The 18065-nt window shown below is 45.3% G+C and overlaps 1 protein-coding gene across 1 annotated transcript in view; it reads right to left on the bottom strand.

Moving 5' to 3' along the window:
* LOC143685204 (uncharacterized) overlaps positions 1–18065 on the bottom strand; it is a 55187-nt gene extending 37122 nt beyond the window's left edge. The window contains exons 1-2 of the mRNA XM_077162920.1: positions 15626–18065; positions 15335–15526 (exon numbers count right to left, since the gene is read on the bottom strand). Coding sequence (XP_077019035.1) covers positions 16750–17469 — 720 coding nt within the window. The 5' untranslated portion in view covers positions 17470–18065 and the 3' untranslated portion in view covers positions 15335–15526; positions 15626–16749. The remainder of the gene's footprint in view (positions 1–15334; positions 15527–15625) is intronic.

The following is an 18065-nucleotide window of genomic DNA, read 5'->3' as shown; positions in this document are numbered from 1 at the left end:
GGGTAGGAATTTTCCTACTTTGGAAAATGAAATAACTGGCAAAATAGTCCACAATTTTCTTCATGAGAATGTGGCCACAGTTATCCAGAAGCCAAGAGAACAGTTATCTGCCACAAAAGCAGGCCTGTCTTTTGGAACACCACCTGGTGCTGGAGAAAGCCAGAAGCATTTACTGTCCCAGTTGTATGTGTTTGAGGTCTCAAGGGGAGGGGAACTGATTTGCCAATTTGCTTTTCTGCCCAATTTATTTTTCCAAAATATATGATTGGTTTTGGCAAGTATGCACATGTTGCTTCCTGTTGAAACAGAACTCGAAGGATATTAAGGAATGATGAGAAAGAGAGAAAGAAAGGAAGAAAAGAAAGACAGACACAAATGGGCTCAGGGGGTCTGAAACTTAATTCTACATCAGACATCAGACAACTTTATTCTCAACCAGATCCTGGTTATATACCACAGGATGTCAATAGACATGCAGGCATTTCCTGAGGGAGCAAAGTTCTTATCTTTCAGTGTTCTTCATACTTAACATAACCATTTGGGGTAAACATTCTCTTCCTCCCAGACTGCTCTACATAACAATCTCCACAGTTTACTGCCACCATCCTGAGGCCAGCTGCTTCCAACAAATTCTGCAGGTCTTGTTTTAACCCTTGGCTCCTACATGCACATATATACATCCATTTATATACACACAATATCTATTCAATCTCACATACTTCAGTGGTTACAAGTTTAAATGCTAATCTGGAGATGAGGTAATTTTGGTGTTGATGTTTGGGTTCATAACTATAGGAACTTTCTTTTTCACTCTTTGAGATAACAGGTCTCAGCTCACTGCTTAATGTTTACTTTCTGTTCTTACAGAAACTTCCTGAAGGCAGATTCTTACAAACAAACAGAAAACTCCTATACAAAGACACCTAGCTGTTTCTTTTCTGAAAGAAACAGCTGTCTGGCAATTAAAATCAGTTCTTTCCTTTCAATCAAAAATTGCTCTCCATTTCTTGGAGACCTTTTTTATTGCCTCATCTTGGCTAAGGAGTGCTATTCATTTTCCTTTCTGCCTTTAGTGGAACTGAGCACTTTTTAGGAAACAAAAAGGGGAACTTTTTAAGAAACAAAAAGGGGACATTAGCAGGAAAACAGTATCGGTTGGAAGGGAAAAAATAAATCAAAATGTGAGGCCACAGCAGGTGTATTATACCTATGTTTTGTGTTTTTATTCATCCAAAAATGTTATTTTTAAATTGGGAAGAAGAAAATAGCCAGGCCTTTAAAGTGGGGCCTGGACTGTAGTCTGATTTCACTACCCCTGAAAGAAATTTTAGGGCTGGAAATTCTGTTGAAAACCTGAGCTTTGTTTTGAGTGTGGATTTGAGGTTTGTGGTAGGTGGGCACAGTGCAGTAGAAACTTCCAGGAGAAGGGGGACAGAGAAGGGAGGTTTCAGGAGTGGGGGAAGGGGACATGAGCAGCCTGAAGAGTCACCCCAAATTGATTTACAAGTTCAGTGGGCCTCTGCCCAGCTCCTCTCCTACTGCTCACCTCTCACCCCTTGTCCCACAGAGAAACCTCCCAACACTGAGGTGTGTTACTGGAGTGCCATCAAAACCTTCTTTTTATTTTAGAATACGAAACATGAACTATTTCAGAATAATTCTGGCTAATGGTAATTGCTATAAAGAGCTTCCAAACAAATGAGGAGGGCAGGAAAGCAAACGGATGGTTATATACAGACCACGATTACTCAAAGGGGAAGGGCAGTCTCTCTCCCAACACATAACAAAAACTGCAGAAACCTGAAAGGAATTTCAACTTTAAACTTCTGTGCTGGTTTGAAAGGAAGTATGCCCCCTAAGAATAGCCATGTTTTAATATAAGTCCCATTTCATAAAGGTAGAATCATCCCTATTCAATACTGTATATTTGAAACTGTAATGAGATCATCTCCCTGGTTGATGTGGTTTAGTCAAGAATGGTTGTTAAACTGGATTAAGGGACGACATGTCTCCACCCATTTCGGTGGGTATTGGTTGGTTTACTGGAGTCCTATAAAAGAGGAAACATTTTGGAGAAATAGATTCAGAGAGATTCAGAGAGAGCAGAGAATGCTGCAGCACCACGAAACAGAGAGTCCACCAACCAGTGACCGTTGGAGATGAAGAAGGAAGATGCCTCCCGGGGAGCTTCATGAAATAGGAAGCCAGGAGAGAAAGCTAGCAGATGATGCCATGTTCGCCATGTGCCCTTCCAGCTGACACAGAAGCCCTGACTGTGTTCACCATGTGCCTTCTCACTTGAGAGAGAAACCCTGAACTTCATCGGCCTTCTTGAACCAAGGTATCTTTCCCTGGATGCCTTTGATTGGACATTTCTTTAGACTTGTTTTAATTGGGACATTTTCTCGGCCTTAGAACTATAAACTAGCAACTCATTAAATTCCCCTTGTTAAAAAGCCATTCTGCTTCTGGTATATTGCATTCCAGCAGCTAGCAAACTCGAACAACTTCCTTAGCAAAAAATCTAAGCAAGGTCTGAAGAGAACCAAGAGAGACAGAGAGAGAAATGTTAACAATATTTATGGCTGACCAAATGTTAATATTTTTCAATACTTAGAAGAATGCCTGGCACCTAGTAAAAAATTACTATTTATTATAATTATTATCTTTAATAGGTAACAACACAATTAATAATAAAAACACAAACATTCCAATAAAAAGGCAAGGTAATAAACCAATTGTCATCAACAGAAATACCTGTGAAAAGCTGCTCAGCCTCACAAGTTAAGATACAAACACAAGGAATTCGGAGGGCCTTTTGACTTTTCAGTGGGAGAAGAGGAGAGGGCTTTCCTGGGTAGGGTCGGCTGGGCCCAGCTCTGGGGGTGTACATCAGGGCAGTTTCTGGGAAGTCTGTGGGGAGGAGGGATGCCCTTTGACACCCTTCCATTCCCAGGAACTTAGCCTAGAAAGGAGGGTTTACCCAACACCCTTCAGCGTGGCCGTCCCCATGAGGGCTGTCAACTCGCCCCTCCTGTCAGGAGGCCACTGAGCCCAGGCCACACGCTAGCCCGCCACTGCCCAGGCTGCCCCCGCCCTTCACCTGCCGTGACCACCTGCAGATGCTTGTTCTGTCCCTAAAGCACCCGGGTCTCATCTGCTGTGCTGCACAACTCAGTGAGCTCTGACACATGCATGTGGGAGGGACTGCACCCCAAAGCCTCTGCCAGCCCTGCAGTCAGAACCTCAGAACCACCCTTCCCCAGCCCCCAAGCACTGACTGCACCCCAAGGCCAGAGACAAGCTGCTGGGATGAGTCCGGATGGCCCACCTGCTGCCCTGTCCACTGCTAAGGAGGCCGTCTGCGCTGGCCCCCATCTCCAGCAAGGGATATTTCAGTTCCTCCAGTTATTGGAAAGTCATCATAAACATGGCACACTAAGGTTTTAGGCACCAACAGGTCATTTTTCATTAATAAATCATCTCTCCTTGAATCTCTCTGAAATCTTTGAAGCCCTTTTGAAATGCAGCATTTATGTCAGGTGGAACATGACCGAGTGGAAGGGGAAGTTAGAAAGGGGGCACCTTAGAAGAGAGGAAAAGGAGAGCCTCAGGGCAGAGGGGAAAGGGGGAGCCTCAGGGCAGAGGGGAAAGGGGGAATCTCGGGGTGGGGGCAGAGAGGAAAAGGGGGGCCTGGGGAAGGCAGAGAGGAAATACCTGTGAGGAAAAGCATCAGTCTTTCTTCCCACAACTTGTGAAAACTGTTTTTAAATGAAAATCTCCAAAACTCAGTACAGGAGTATTTCTAGAAAGATCACAAGTATGTCTAAATTGTTTCATCTCTTAACTTTAATTGACAGATTAGAATTAATAGTATAAAAATCATTTATCATTCACAAAATTAAAAACAGGGTTTTTAAAAATCAGTGCCTAGAACATAGTATCTCTCACTAATGCTGGCTATTTACTGTTAGAAACAAAAACAAAAACAATTATTACAAAGTGCTAAAATCAATTAGCAAGGGGTTGGTGGTGGGGTGGAGTATGGGCCCTGCATTTTAGTTAATGTTCCCCAAACTATGGTCATATAAGATGTTACTATTAGAGGAACTGGTGAAGGGTTATGTATGGGCCTCTGTGCTATTTTGCGACTGTTTTGTAAGTCTGAAATTACTTTCAAGTTTCAAGACAAGTCTTATCCTGATAACTTCACTATTGTTTTTATTAATTAAAAAAAATTAACTAACACAACATTTAGAAATCATTTCATTCTTCATATGCAATCAGTAATTCTTAATATCATCACATAGATGTATGATCATCATTTCTTAGTACATTTGCATCGATTTAGAAAAAGAAATAGCAAGACAACAGAAAAAGAAATAAAATGATAATATAGAGAAAAAAATAAAAATAAAAAATACAAAAAATATATATAAAAACAAAACAAACAAAAAAACAAAAAATTATAGCTCAGATGCAGCTTCATTCAGTGTTTTAACATAATTACATTACAATTAGGTAGTATTGTGCTGTCCATTTTTGAGTTTTTGTATCTAGTCCTGTTGCACAGTCTGTATCCATTCAGCTCCAATTACCCATTATCTTACCCTATTTCTATCTCCCGATGGTCTCTGTTACCAATGCAATATTCCAAGTTTATTCTCTAATGTCGGTTCACATCAGTGGGACCATACAGTATTTGTCCTTTAGTTTTTGGCTAGTCTCACTCAGCATAATGTTCTCTAGGTCCATCCATGTTATTACATGCTTCATAAGTTTATTCTGTCTTAAAGCTGCATAGTATTCAATCATATGTATATACCACAGTTTGTTTAGCCACTCGTCTGTTGATGGACATTTTGGCTGTTTAAATCTCTTTGCAATTGTAAATAACCCTGCTATAAACATTGGTGTGCAAATGTCCGTTGGTGTCTTTGCCCTTAAGTCCTTTGAGTAGATACCTAGCAATGGTATTGCTGGGTTGTATGGCAATTCAATATTCAGCTTTTTGAGGAACTGCCAAACTGCCTTCCACAGTGGTTGCACCCTTTGACATTCCCACCAACAGTGGATAAGTGTGCCTCTTTCTCCGCATCCTCTCCAGCACTTGTCATTTTCTGTTTTGTTGATAATGGCCATTCTGGTGGGTGTGAGATGATATCTCATTGTGGTTTTGATTTGCATTTCTCTAATGGTCAGGGACATTGAGCATCTCTTCATGTGCCTTTTGGCCATTTGTATTTCCTCTTCTGAGAGGTGTCTGTTCAAGTCTTTTTCCCATTTTGTAATTGGGTTGGCTGTCTTTTTGTCGTTGAGTTGGACAATCTCTTTATAAATTCTGGATACTAGACCTTTATCTGATATGTCATTTCCAAATATTGTCTCCCATTGTGTAGGCTGTCTTTCTACTTTCTTGATGAAGTTCTTTGATGCACAAAAGTGTTTAATTTTGAGGAGCTCCCATTTCTTTCTTTCTTTCTTCAGTGCTCTTGCTTTAGGTTTAAGGTCCATAAAACCGCCTCCAATTGTAAGATTCATAAGATATCTCCATACATTTTCCTCTAACTGTTTTATGGTCTTAGACCTAATGTTTAGATCTTTGATCCATTTTGAGTTAACTTTTGTATAGGGTGTGAAATACGGGTCCTCTTTCATTCTTTTGCATATGGATATCCAGTTCTCTAGGCACCATTTATTGAAGAGACTGTTCTGTCCCAGGTGAGTTGGCTTGACTGCCTTATCAAAGATCAAATGTCCATAGATGAGAAGGTCTATATCTGAGCACTCTATTCGATTCCATTGGTCGATATATCTATCTTTATGCCAATACCATGCTGTTTTGACCACTGTGGCTTCATAATATGCCTTAAAGTCCAGCAGCGTGAGACCTCCAGCTTCGTGTTTTTTCCTCAAGATACACTTAGCAATTCAGTGCACCCTGCCCTTCCAGATAAATTTCCTTATTGGTTTTTCTATTTCCGAAAAATAAATTGTTGGGATTTTGATTGGTATTGCATTGAATCTGTAAATCAATTTAGGTAGGATTGACATCTTAACTATATTTAGTCTTCCAATCCATGAACACGGTATGCCCTTCCATCTATTTAGGTCTTCTGTGATTTCTTTTAACAGTTTTTTGTAATTTTCTTTGTATAGGTCTTTTGTCTCTTTAGTTAAATTTATTCCTAAGTATTTTATTCTTTTAGTTGCAATTGTAAATGGAATTCATTTCTTGATTTCCCCCTCAGCTTGTTCATTGCTAGTGTATAGAAACACTACAGATTTTTGAATGTTGGTCTTGTAACCTGCTACTTTGCTGTACTCATTTATTAGCTCTAGTAGTTTTGTTGTGGATTTTTCCGGGTTTTCGACGTATAGTATCATATTGTCTGCAAACAGTGATAGTTTTACTTCTTCCTTTCCAATTTTGATGCCTTGTATTTCTTTTTCTTGTCTAATTGCTCTGGCTAGAACCTCAAACACGATGTTGAATAATAGTGGTGATAATGGACATCCTTGTCTTGTTCCTGATCTTAGGGGGAAAGTTTTCAATTTTTCCCCATTGAGGATGATATTAGCTGTAGGTTTTTCATATATTCCTTCTATCATTTTAAGGAAGTTCCCTTGTATTCCTATCCTTTGAAGTGTTTTCAACAGGAAAGGATGTTGAATCTTGTCAAATGCCTTCTCTGCATCAATTGAGATGATCATGTGATTTTTCTGTTTTGATTTGTTGATATGGTGTATTATATTAATTGATTTTCTTATGTTGAACCATCCTTGCATACCTGGGATGAATCCTACTTGGTCATGATGTATAATTCTTTTAATGTGTTGCTGGATTTGATTTGCTCGAATTTTGTTGAGGATTTTTGCATCTATATTCATTAGAGAGATTGGTCTGTAGTTTTCTTTTTTTATAATATCTTTGCCTGGTTTTGGTATGAGGGTGATGTTGGCTTCATAGAATGAATTAGGTAGCTTTCCCTCCACTTCAATTTTTTTGAAGAGTTTGAGCAGAGTTGGCACTAATTCTTTCTGGAATGTTTGGTAGAATTCACATGTGATGCTGTCTGGTCCTGGACTTTTCTTTTTGGGAAGCTTTTGAATGACTGATTCAATTTCTTTACTTGTGATTGGTTTGTTGAGGTCATCTATTTCTTCTTGAGTCAAAGTTAGTTGTTCATGCCTTTCTAGGAACTTGTCCATTTCATCTACATTGTTGTATTTATTAGCATAAAGTTGTTCATAGTATCCTGTTATTACCTCCTTTATTTCTGTGAGGTCAGTGGTTATGTCTTCTCTTCCATTTCTGATCTTATTTATTTGCGTCCTCTCTCTTCTTCTTTTTGTCAATCTTGCTAAGGGCCCATCAATCTTATTGATTTTCTCACAGAACCAACTTCTGGTCTTATTGATTTTCTCTATTGTTTTCATGTTCTCAATTTCATTTATTTCTGCTCTGATCTTTGTTATTTCTTTCCTTTTGTTTGCTTTGGGGTTAGTTTGCTATTCTTTCTCCAGTTCTTCCAAGCAGACAGTTAATTCCTCGATTTTTGCCTTTTCTTCTTTTCTGATATAGGCATTTAGGGCAATAAATTTCCCTGTTAGCACTGCCTTTGCTGCATCCCATAGGTTTTGATATGCTGTGTTTTCATTTTCATTCGCCTCGAGATATTTACTAATTTCTCTTATAATTTCTTCCTTGACCCACTGGTTGTTTAAGAGTGTGTTGTTGAGCCTCCACGTATTTGTGAATTTTCTGGCACTCTGCCTATCATTGATTTCCAACTTCATTCCTTTATGATCCGAGAAAGTGTTGTGTATGATTTCAATCTTTTTAAATTTGTTGAGACTTGCTTTGTGACCCAGCATATGGTCTATCTTTGAGAATGATCCATGAGCACTTGAGAAAAAGGTATATCCTGCTGCTGTGGGGTGTAATGTCCTATAAATGTCTGTTAAGTCTAGCTCATTTATTGTAATATTCAAATTCTCTGTTTCTTTATTGATCCTCTGTCTAGATGTTCTGTCCATTGATGAGAGTGGGGAATTGAAGTCTCCAACTATTATGGTAGATGTGTCTATTTCCCTTTTCAGTGATTGCAGTGTATTCCTCATGTATTTTGGGGCATTCTGATTTGGTGCGTAAATATTTATGATTATGTCTTCTTGGTTAATTGTTCCTTTTATTAGTAGATAGTATCCTTCTTTGTGTCTTTTAACTGTTTTACATTTGAAGTCTAATTTGTTGGATATTAGTATAGCTACTCCTGCTCTTTTCTGGTTGTTATTTGCATGAAATATCTTTTCCCAACCTTTCACTTTCAACCTATGTTTATCTTTGGGCCTAAGATGTGTTTCCTGTAGACAGCATATGGAAGGATCCTGTTTTTTAATCCATTCTGCCAGTCTATGTCTTTTGATTGGGGAATTCAGTCCATTAACATTTAGTGTTATTACTGTTTAGGTAATACTTTCCTCTACCATTTTGCCTTTTGTATTATATATATCATATCTGATTTTCATTCTTTCTACACTCTTCTCCATACCTCTCTCTTCTGTCTTTTCATATCTGACTCTAGTGCTCCCTTTAGTATTTCTTGCAGAGCTGGTCTCTTGGTCACAAATTATCTCAGTGACTTTTTGTCTGAAAATGTTTTAATTTCTCCCTCATTTTTGAAGGACAATTTTGCTGGATATAGAAGTCTTGGTTGGCAGTTTTTCTCTTTTAGTAATTCAAATATATCATCCCACTGTCTTCTAGCTTCCATGGTTTCTGCTGAGAAGTTTACACATAGTCTTATTGGGTTTCCCTTGTATGTGATGGATTGTTTTTCTCTTGCTGCTTTCAAGATCCTCTCTTTCTCTTTGACCTCTGACATTCTAACTAGTAAGTGTCTTGGAGAACGCCTATTTGTGTCTAATCTCTTTGGGATGCGCTGCACTTCTTGGATCTGTAATTTTAGGTCTTTCATAAGAGTTGGGAAATTTTCAGTGATAATTTCTTCCATTAGTTTTTCTCCTCCTTTTCCCTTCTCTTCTCCTTCTGGGACACCCACAACACGTATATTTATGTGCTTCATATTATCATTCAATTCCCTGAGCCCTTGCTCAAATTTTCCCATTCTTTTCCCTATAGTTTCTGTTTCTTTTTGGATTTCAGATGTTCCATCCTCCAGTTCACTAATTCTAGCCTCTGTCTCTTTAAATCTACCATTGTAGGTTTCCATTGTTTTTTTTTTCATCTCTTCTACTGTATCTTTCATTCCCATAAGTTCTGTGATTTGTTTTTTCAGACTTTCCATTTCTTCTTTTTGTTGATCCCATGCCTTCTTCATGTCCTCCCTCAATTTATTGATTTGGTTTTTGAAGAAGTTTTCCATTTCTGTTCGTACATTCAGAATTAGTTGTGTCAGCTCCTGTATCTCATTTGAGCTATTGGTTTGTTCCTTTTACTGGGCCATATCTTCAATTTTCCTGGTGTGATTTGTTATTTTTTTGCTGGCGTCTGGGCATTTAATCAGATTTCCCTGAGTGTGGGACCCAGCAGGTTGAAAGACTTTCCTGTGAAGTCTCTGGGCTCTGTTTTTCTTATCCTGCCCAGTATGTGGTGCTTGTCTTTCTGCGGTCCCACCAGCAAAAGATGTTGTGGCTCCTTTAACTTTGGAAGACTCTTGCAGCTGGATGTGTGGTTGAGACAGAGGAAAGGTTGTAGGTTGGTTTTAATGGCTTCAAATTGTGAAGTCCTGGGATCTGAATTCCTTGAGAGAGGGATCCACCTGAGTTGCGTTTCACCCCTCCCGCGGGGAAGGTTCAGGTGGTAGAGAGCCCTGAAAGCAGTCTGTTTCTGCGTTCGGGGCAGTTGCAACCTGTGTAATCCCAGTGCTGAGCCCAGAGGCAACCAAGCCTCGGTAGAAACAGCCGCAAAAGGTTCTGTTTCACCCCCTTTCCTCTTTTTCAGTTAGCCCAATCAGTGACTTCCGCCTTGATCAGTTTCGCCTGAGCTGAGGGCCTATTTTTAGTAGTCAGAAGTTGTTCATTAAGGCCACTATTGGTGTTAGGTTGGGCTCAGTCTCTACTACTGTTGGAGGCTCTTTCCTTTCCCTCTGGTAAGTCGCCTGTGGGGGAGGGGCACTGGCCACCTCGGCTTGGGGGACCGCTGATCCGAGGCTCCCAGTTGGCCCAGGAAGCCACGTGTGTGGGAGGGGCTGTGGTCACTGGCCATTGCGGCTTGGGTAACCGCCGATCCGAGGCTCCCAGCCAGCCCGGGAAGCCACGTGTGTGGGAGGGGCTCTGTTTGCTGGCCGCCGCGGCTTGGGGAACTGCAGATCCGAGGCTCCCAGCTGGCCCAGGAAGCTGTGCGTGGGGGAGGGGCTCCGGTCTCCGGCTGCCGCGGCTTGGGGAACCGCCGATCCGAGGCTCCCAGCTGCCCGGGGAAGCCGCATGTGGTAGGGCCGCCGTGGCTTGGGGAACTGCCTATCCGAGGCTCCCAGCCGGCCCGGGACTCCGCATGTGCGGAAGGGGCTCCGGTCGCCGGCCACCGCCGCTTGAGAAACCGCTGATCCTAGGCTCCCAGCCGGCCAGGAAGCCGCGCATGTGGGGGGGGCTCCGGTCCCCGCCCACCGCGGCTTGGGGAACCGCCGATTCGAGGCTCCCAGCTGGCCCGGGAAGCCACACGTGGGGGAGGGGCGCTGGCCACCGTGGCTTGGGGAACCACTGATCCGAAGCTCCCAGCTGGCCCAGGAAGGAGGGAGGGAGGGGCTCCGGCTGCCAGCCGCCATGGCCCGGGGAAGTACGCGCCTCTCGGGGACCTCACCGCAGCGGAGTCTCTTAGCTGGTCCAGCCGTTCCAGAATGGGGTATGCTGTGTGTCTGGTCTCTGTCGTGGCTCCGGGAGTTGTTCTGTACTGTTTCTTGTTCTTTAGTAGTTTTTCTGGAGGAGGAACTAAGACCCGCGTGCCTTACTAAGCCGCCATCTTCTCCGGAAGTTGTCTTCACTATTTTTTTAAAAAGATAGAACCTTAATAATCTCCCTTACTGAGGTGGCAGGAAATCTAGATGTAGAATTATAGAATCAGAAGTTAAGAGGTAAAAAGACTCCTGGAAAAGTAACCCATGCTGGTTTGAAAGTATTACTATGTACCCTAGAAAAGTCATGTTTTAATCCTGATCCAATCTTGTGGAAACAGTCCTTTCTTTTAATCCTTATTCAGTAATGTAGGTTTGAATCTTTTGATTAGATTATCTCCATGGAGATGTGACTCCCCCAATCATGGGTATTAATTTTTGATTAGATGCAGATGTGATTCCACCCATTCCAGGTGGGTCTTGATTAGTTTATTGGAATCCTTTAAAAGCAGAAACATTTTGGAGAAACCTCTGAACTGACAGAAATGACAGAACCTATGGAGACAGAAGCCTAAGAGCCAACAGAAACTTCATAGCAGAGCTGACACAGATGCTGATGCAGGGAGAACAGAGACATGGGTGTCTGGAGATGCTGGAAGCCCAGCAGACATCACCACGAGATGATTGGCAAGACAGAACCTGAAGAGAGCCAAGGGAAGCTATGAGATGAAAGCCAGCCCTGGAGAAGCAAAGTGAGGAACCCCCAGAGGAACAGAGGCTGAAAGCAAAAGAGCCAGGAGCAAGGGACCAGCAGATGCCAGCCATGTGACCACCAGCTGACAGAGGGGTTCCTGACCCATCGGCCTTTCTTGAGTGAAGGTAATCTCTTGTTGGTGCCTCAATTTGGATGCTTTCACTTCCTTAGAACTGTAAACTTGTAACTTATTAAATCCCCCCTTTTTAAAAGCTGTTCCAGTTCTGGTATATCACATTCCAGCAGCTAGCAAACTAACACATCCAAAATAGCCACTTGCAAGTGAGAAAAAATTTCCAGAGACATGATGTGAGGGGTTAACATCTCACAGTCTTGGTAATACTGGTTCCAGAACTCTCCGTTCATTTGTGCTTCCTCTGTGGCCCTGCTAAACTCAAGCCTGGAACTCTTCCAGTGACTTAATTCAACTTAATATAAATTCATGAAGTATTTTTGTAAGAAACGTAATATTCTAATTTCTAATGGTTTATAACGAAATTATGAAAATCTGGTTCAAAAAGGACATATTTTGCTTTTCATATAAATTTGAGTAGCCACTTGAGAAGTAAAAATAAATGTTGACTATAAGACTTGAACTTCAATTAAATTTGAAATAAACAATTTTACAAGCTCAAAGTTTTATTAAAATGCATTATTCCTTTTGGTTAAAGGCTACCCTTTATCTGCCTCTCTCCATCCCTCCCTTCCTCTTGGTGGCTTGCACACACATGAACACACATGTGCACACACACATGCACAGGTGCATATGCACACGAGCATACACATGCACACACATGCATGCATGCACACGTGAGCACACATGCACACACACGCACCCACGCATGCACTCATGCACACATGAGCTCACATCCCCCCATGTCCTTTAAATCAGATGATGGCCCTTTGGTGCACTGCATGTGGCTGTGAGGGTTAGGGCTGGCATAGCACAGTGGCAGTCATGTCCTCCAGTTCTCACTGCCCTTTCCTCCCACCCTTCCAGCTGGAATCGCCCACAGCTTATGCTCCCACAGCCTTTCTCCTGGTCCCACCCTGGATCCCTGGATCAGGGCACCCACAGGACGCTCATCCCCAAGGCACTCCCAGGATGCCCACCCCCAGGTCACCCACTCGCAGGGCACCCACCCCCAGGTCACCCACCCCCAGGGCCCCCACCCCAACACCCCCACCCCCAGGATGCCCATCCCCGGGCCCCCAACTGCCAGGCCCCCACCCCCATGGCCCCCACCCCCAGGACGCCCACACCCAGGGCCCCCACCCCCCAGGCCCCCATTCCCAGGTCACCCACTTCCAGGACCCCCACCCCCAGCCTGGAATGCAGGGTGAGGCACCCTCAGCATCAGCCCCGCATCAGGGCAGAGCCCACCTCCTGAGCAAGAGCCCATCCCTCTCCCCAGTAGCCATCCAAGGGGCAGCAGTTCACAGGTCGCCCCACTTCAAGGGCAGGCGGGACCAGGAGGGGCCAAGGTGGGCCGGAGGGCCCTGGTGAGATGCCCATGCAGACACTCAGCCCAGGGGCAGCGTTCCACCATGAGGCTGAGCTGGCCTGGGCTGGTGCCTATGCCCATCTTTCCTGCAACTACACCCCCTTCTGCTCATCCCTGGGGTGCCCCAGGGGGAATGGAGGGCCCTGAGGTGTCAGAACAGGACTGTGTGAGTGCAGGAGTGACGGCAGGATGCAGGTCCTGCAGCCGGTCTCAGAGGCTGGGCTCTAAGTTGGGCTCATTCCTCTGAGTTCTGCCTGTAGGTTCCAAGGTCCTGGCACTGGCTAAGGCAGCCCAGGCCCCTTCCTGGCAGGTGGGAGAAGAAAGCATGGGGTCTGCAGGACGGAGAAGGGGCCCTGAGCCAAAGATGGGGCACATGGGCTCAGCCTGGGGCGGGGGTGACTTTTGGACGTCTGCAGAGCCCCTGGGAGGCCGGATCACATGAACCCCAGGGAAACACATCAGTGACCCCCTGCATTCCGGATATTGTGCTCCTGAAAACGACCTTGGGACAAGGAGACTTCAGTTCAGGTCCGGTCCAGCCAAGCCACAGCGGGTCTTAGTCCTTCTCCCTGGGGCCTCACGGGGAGGCCGCGCTGGCCGCGGAAGAACAAAAGGGAGACACATGTGTGCCGCGGTGGCAGCCGCTGAGGAACCCCGAGACTGCCAGGCAGCCAGAGGATGCCGCCACTAGGGGAGGCGTGCGTCCCGCCCCGAAACCCAGCCCATGAGTCCTGTTAGGCCCGTACACTGGGTGGTGTTTCCTTTAGCATCCAGAAAACTGAAACCGAGGACAAGAGTCCACTAAGCTGCGCTCATGGTCGGTCCTGCCTTGGTTACCGGCGTGACAGAGACAGACAGACAGACAGACCCTGCGATAACCTCCCTTGCTACTATGCATTGGATCGGCCTCAGCCAACAAACTGAAGAGTAAATACTCCCAAGCAGAGAGCTGCTTTGATTAAGAAGCAGTGAGAACGACACAATTACGAGGCGACCAATGACTAACCTGCCCTTACTACAGCTTTCCTCTCCCCGCCGCGTCCCCTCTTTTCCCCTGAGGGGAACATTCCGGGGAGCAAAGCGGTTTGCTGCTTCTCCCCTTTACGTGGGCCCTGGGCAGCCTTCCACCCCTGCCTGGTGCGAGGGAGGGGAGAGAAGTGGGACACGCGTGCCGAGCCCAGGGCTTTCCACGCTGGCCCAGGGCTTTGGCTGCGTTGCGGCTCGGACGTGCACCGGGGAGGATCAAACATGCACTGCGACTTCCGAATCACTTAGAATTGGGGTACATCATGCATAAGAGCCCCTCCCCCCGCCAACCATCCTTCCTTAGACGATTGCAATATAACCTAAGAAAACAATGGAACTGCACACTCTGGAAATGACCGCCGGGAGAAAGCCTCAGCGCGCGCAAAGCCACCTGCTCCTGCGCCCACGGCAGCCCGAGTCCCTAAGTCCCCGGCAGCGTCACAGAATACGCGGCAGCCGCCCGCCCGCCTCATCCCGGAGGATTCAGGCTGCCACTGGAATGCTGCCCCAAACCAGAAAACTTCACGGAAAACACCCAGTTAGGAGAGGGGGCGGGAGAGAGAGACACGTTTTTCATAAATAGTTGAAGCTGTCAGTTAACTATTGACGATTTCTGAGTATGTATTGAAACCGTCCATGTTTTATGAGCTTCCTAAGTCCTCGAATAGGAATTGGGCAATTAAGTGTAGCTTAGGATTCATGTCACAAGCCAGTTCTTCCTGCTCCATTTTAAAGTATTCAACATATATTTGGAAAAATTTTGTAAAATATCTGAGAAATATTTATGCTCTTAAATAATGAGATTTATGATGGAAACACTGAGGTTCATATTAAGAGGAACTGTGGGGTCAAACGGGAGTTACAGGCTGAAAAGTTTCTAGAAAAGTGTCTGGTGTAAACAGCCTTTGTGGATGGGACCACAATTATGATGGCTTTCAAAGGAAAACTTTTGTTGCAAGACTGGTGAGTTTAAATTCATGTGGCTTCTTGCACCATCTTGCCTTCCAATAGTGTCTGTAAACAGGAAAGGGAGTGTTCGGCTTGTCTGCTTCAAATTCTTAAAAATGCTATGCTGGAACCCCACACAGAAACCATGAGCCATGTTCAAGGCTGGCCTCGGCTTTTACAAGGGAACGACTTACACTCCGTGCGCTTTCCCGAGGCTGGAAGTGGGTCTTGGGCAGACGGGGCCTTACCTGGGTAGTCGTTGTCGTCTATGTCTGAGTCTCCTCTGAGCGTGAAGCCGGAGCCTGAGGGGACGGCCTCCGAGGCCCAGGCCCCTTGCAGCATCTGGGAGGGCCTGGCGGCCAGCCCCTGCTCCTTCCCGTTGTAAATGAGCACCTGCCCTCTCTGGTCCTTACCTGAGAAGGGCGCACTGACCGCAATGCCTACACAGACAGACACGGGGACAGATTGTTAAATAAAGGCCAAGCTTTAGAAATGGAATTACAGCAGAGGAGCAAAATCACAAAGTGCAAAACGCTTACAAAGTTTTCCATGACACTTTTACACTATGCATGCAGCAGCAGTAAAATACACGTCGTCTTTGTTCATCTGGAAGTGTTTGTTGAGTGCACACCTGCAGGACCCATGAACCAGGACAGTTAGGAGATGCCTGGGCCCTGCTTTGAAGACATCTGTGTTTTGGCGCAGGTGACACTAGATCACCTGAATGAAATAGTCAAGGAAAAGCCTAAAAGTGGTAACTACAACACAAGGAACTTTTTAAACGGTGTGTGAAGGGAGTGGTTGAATTCACACTGGATCCAACAGGGTCATCTCCGAGGCCAGCAAAGGCACGGGGGCCCCGTTCCCTCGCCCAGCCCTGGTGCGCTGGGCACAGGTTCACCCGTTTCACACTCAAGGACACCAGGGCTCAGGGAGGCTCTACACTGTTAAAAATCCTTCTTGTAGCTCACGAGGGTTTGAGAGAGAGGACAGAAGAAAATGTGATGAAAAAGAGAACTCCGCGGATGATTCCACATTATATAATTCACCTGGGAGCTTTCTGATTCTATCAGTTAAAGAAGGGGAAGAGGTGAGAGGAGAAATTTCTTTCATTTCCCTGAATCACAATCTTTTAGTATGCCTTTATGCTTTTTTGTTTCAAGTTGATCTTACTAAAACTACTCATCTCACATTGCTGGAAATCACAAAGGTTCAGGGGCAGCTGCGTGGGCAGCAGGAAGCGCTCAGCGGGCGTTCCAGCAGATCCCATGACCTCCCCAAACCTCAGCAGGACACCCTGGTTCTTAGCGCAAGGCCCCGAGAGGTATGCAGTCTTGTGCACTCCTGCCTATCTACCAGAGGAGAGGGCAGTCGGGAGACATCTGTCAACTCCCAACTCGAAGAACCACAACCCTAACCTGAGAATTTAACTCTACCTTCCTGCAAACACTGAAGCTGCTTTCAAGTCAAAGTTTACAGACTAGTGAAAATGCAGCATATCCTCACTCCTAACCCCTAACCCCTAACCCTTTGCCTCTATCTACACCTGAACCCTAAACTTTCCCACAGTGCCGATGAGTGTTAAAGCGTGACGAAAGAAAGGACTTTGGATGTAGTGTGACAGCGAGGAAGAAACGAGGGTAAGTGCAAATTGGCTGGCATATTAAATCCCATGATGAATAGTGTAGATATTCTGAGAATAACGAAATAGGACGAGGAATTGCTGAGGTTGTGGGGCAACGACAAAATATAGCAGACAATCTCGGAGAGCGACGAATGGCGGCAGGGAATGACGGTCGAACAATGACGAGAGGTGACGAAAAATGGCAGAGATTGTCGTACAGAGACGAAAGGCAACGAAAACGGCATAGATTGTCAGGCAACCTCGAGACCCAGCTGAGATTGTCGGAGAACAAGGAAAGTCGGCGAAGATTGTCGGATAAGGATAAAGGACGACGTTTAGTGACGGGGATTGTCGAACAGTGACGAAAAGCAACGAAGCATGGCGGAAATTGTCGGACTTTCGACGAGAGGCGACAGGGTGTTTCGGAGATTTTCGGACACAGACGAAAGGCTTTGGGGAACGGTGGAAATTTTCGGACAATGGCAAAACGCGATGACAAATGTCGGACATTTTCGGGCAACCTGAAATCCCGACGGCAAATGTCGGAAACTTCTCGGCTACGATGACTGTAGGAAAACGACGGAGATTGTCGTAAGAACTACGAGTGAACGGCGGAAATTGTCGGACATTGACGAAAGTCACCGAAATATGGCGGAGACTGTCGGACACTGAAGAAAGATGCCGAAGAGTGGCGGAGATTGTCGGAAAAGGACGAAACCCAGGGCGGATTGTCGGAGAAAGACGAATATTGTCGGACATTGATCAAAGTTACCGAAATATGGCGGAGATTGTCGGACAGTTACGAATGGTGCCGAAGAGTGGCGGAGATTGTCGGACATTGAGAAAGGCAACAAGCAATGGCGAATGATATCGGAGACGGACGAAACTCAGCGGAGAATGTCCGATAATGACGAAATTAGGCGGAGATTGTCGGAGAATAACGAATGGGAAAGGGGGATTGTCGAAGAATAACGAATGGAGACGGAGAATGACGGAGATGGTCGGGCAGTGAACAAAGTGGATGGGGAATAGCCGAGGCAGCAGCCTAATCGGAGACTGATGGACAGCTTCCCAAAGGAGGGCGGGCCAAATGACGGCGAGCGAAACCCCGAACTGTGCGAGAAGGCGGGGAAGTGGGAAGGTCTCTTTTTCTCCCCTATTTTTATATACCACCCCCCTTGCCCCATTATCTCTTTCTCCCGCGTCCTTATGCTTGCCACCTGCTGGTTGAACGAGGGTCGTGCAGGCCGGTTGCAACAGTCCGGGAGGGGGAGCCTGAGGTGAGGAAGTGCTCAGTATCGCCACCTGCTGGGTCAAAATGGTACGTGCAGATATAACTCCCTATCTGCCTGTTT

The sequence above is a fragment of the Tamandua tetradactyla genome, chromosome 5 (genome assembly GCF_023851605.1).
Source record: "Tamandua tetradactyla isolate mTamTet1 chromosome 5, mTamTet1.pri, whole genome shotgun sequence".
In the NCBI taxonomy this organism is placed as follows: Eukaryota; Metazoa; Chordata; class Mammalia; order Pilosa; family Myrmecophagidae; genus Tamandua; species Tamandua tetradactyla.
The sequence above is the reverse complement of the archived record's forward strand: the minus strand, read 5'-3'. Positions and strand labels throughout refer to the sequence as shown.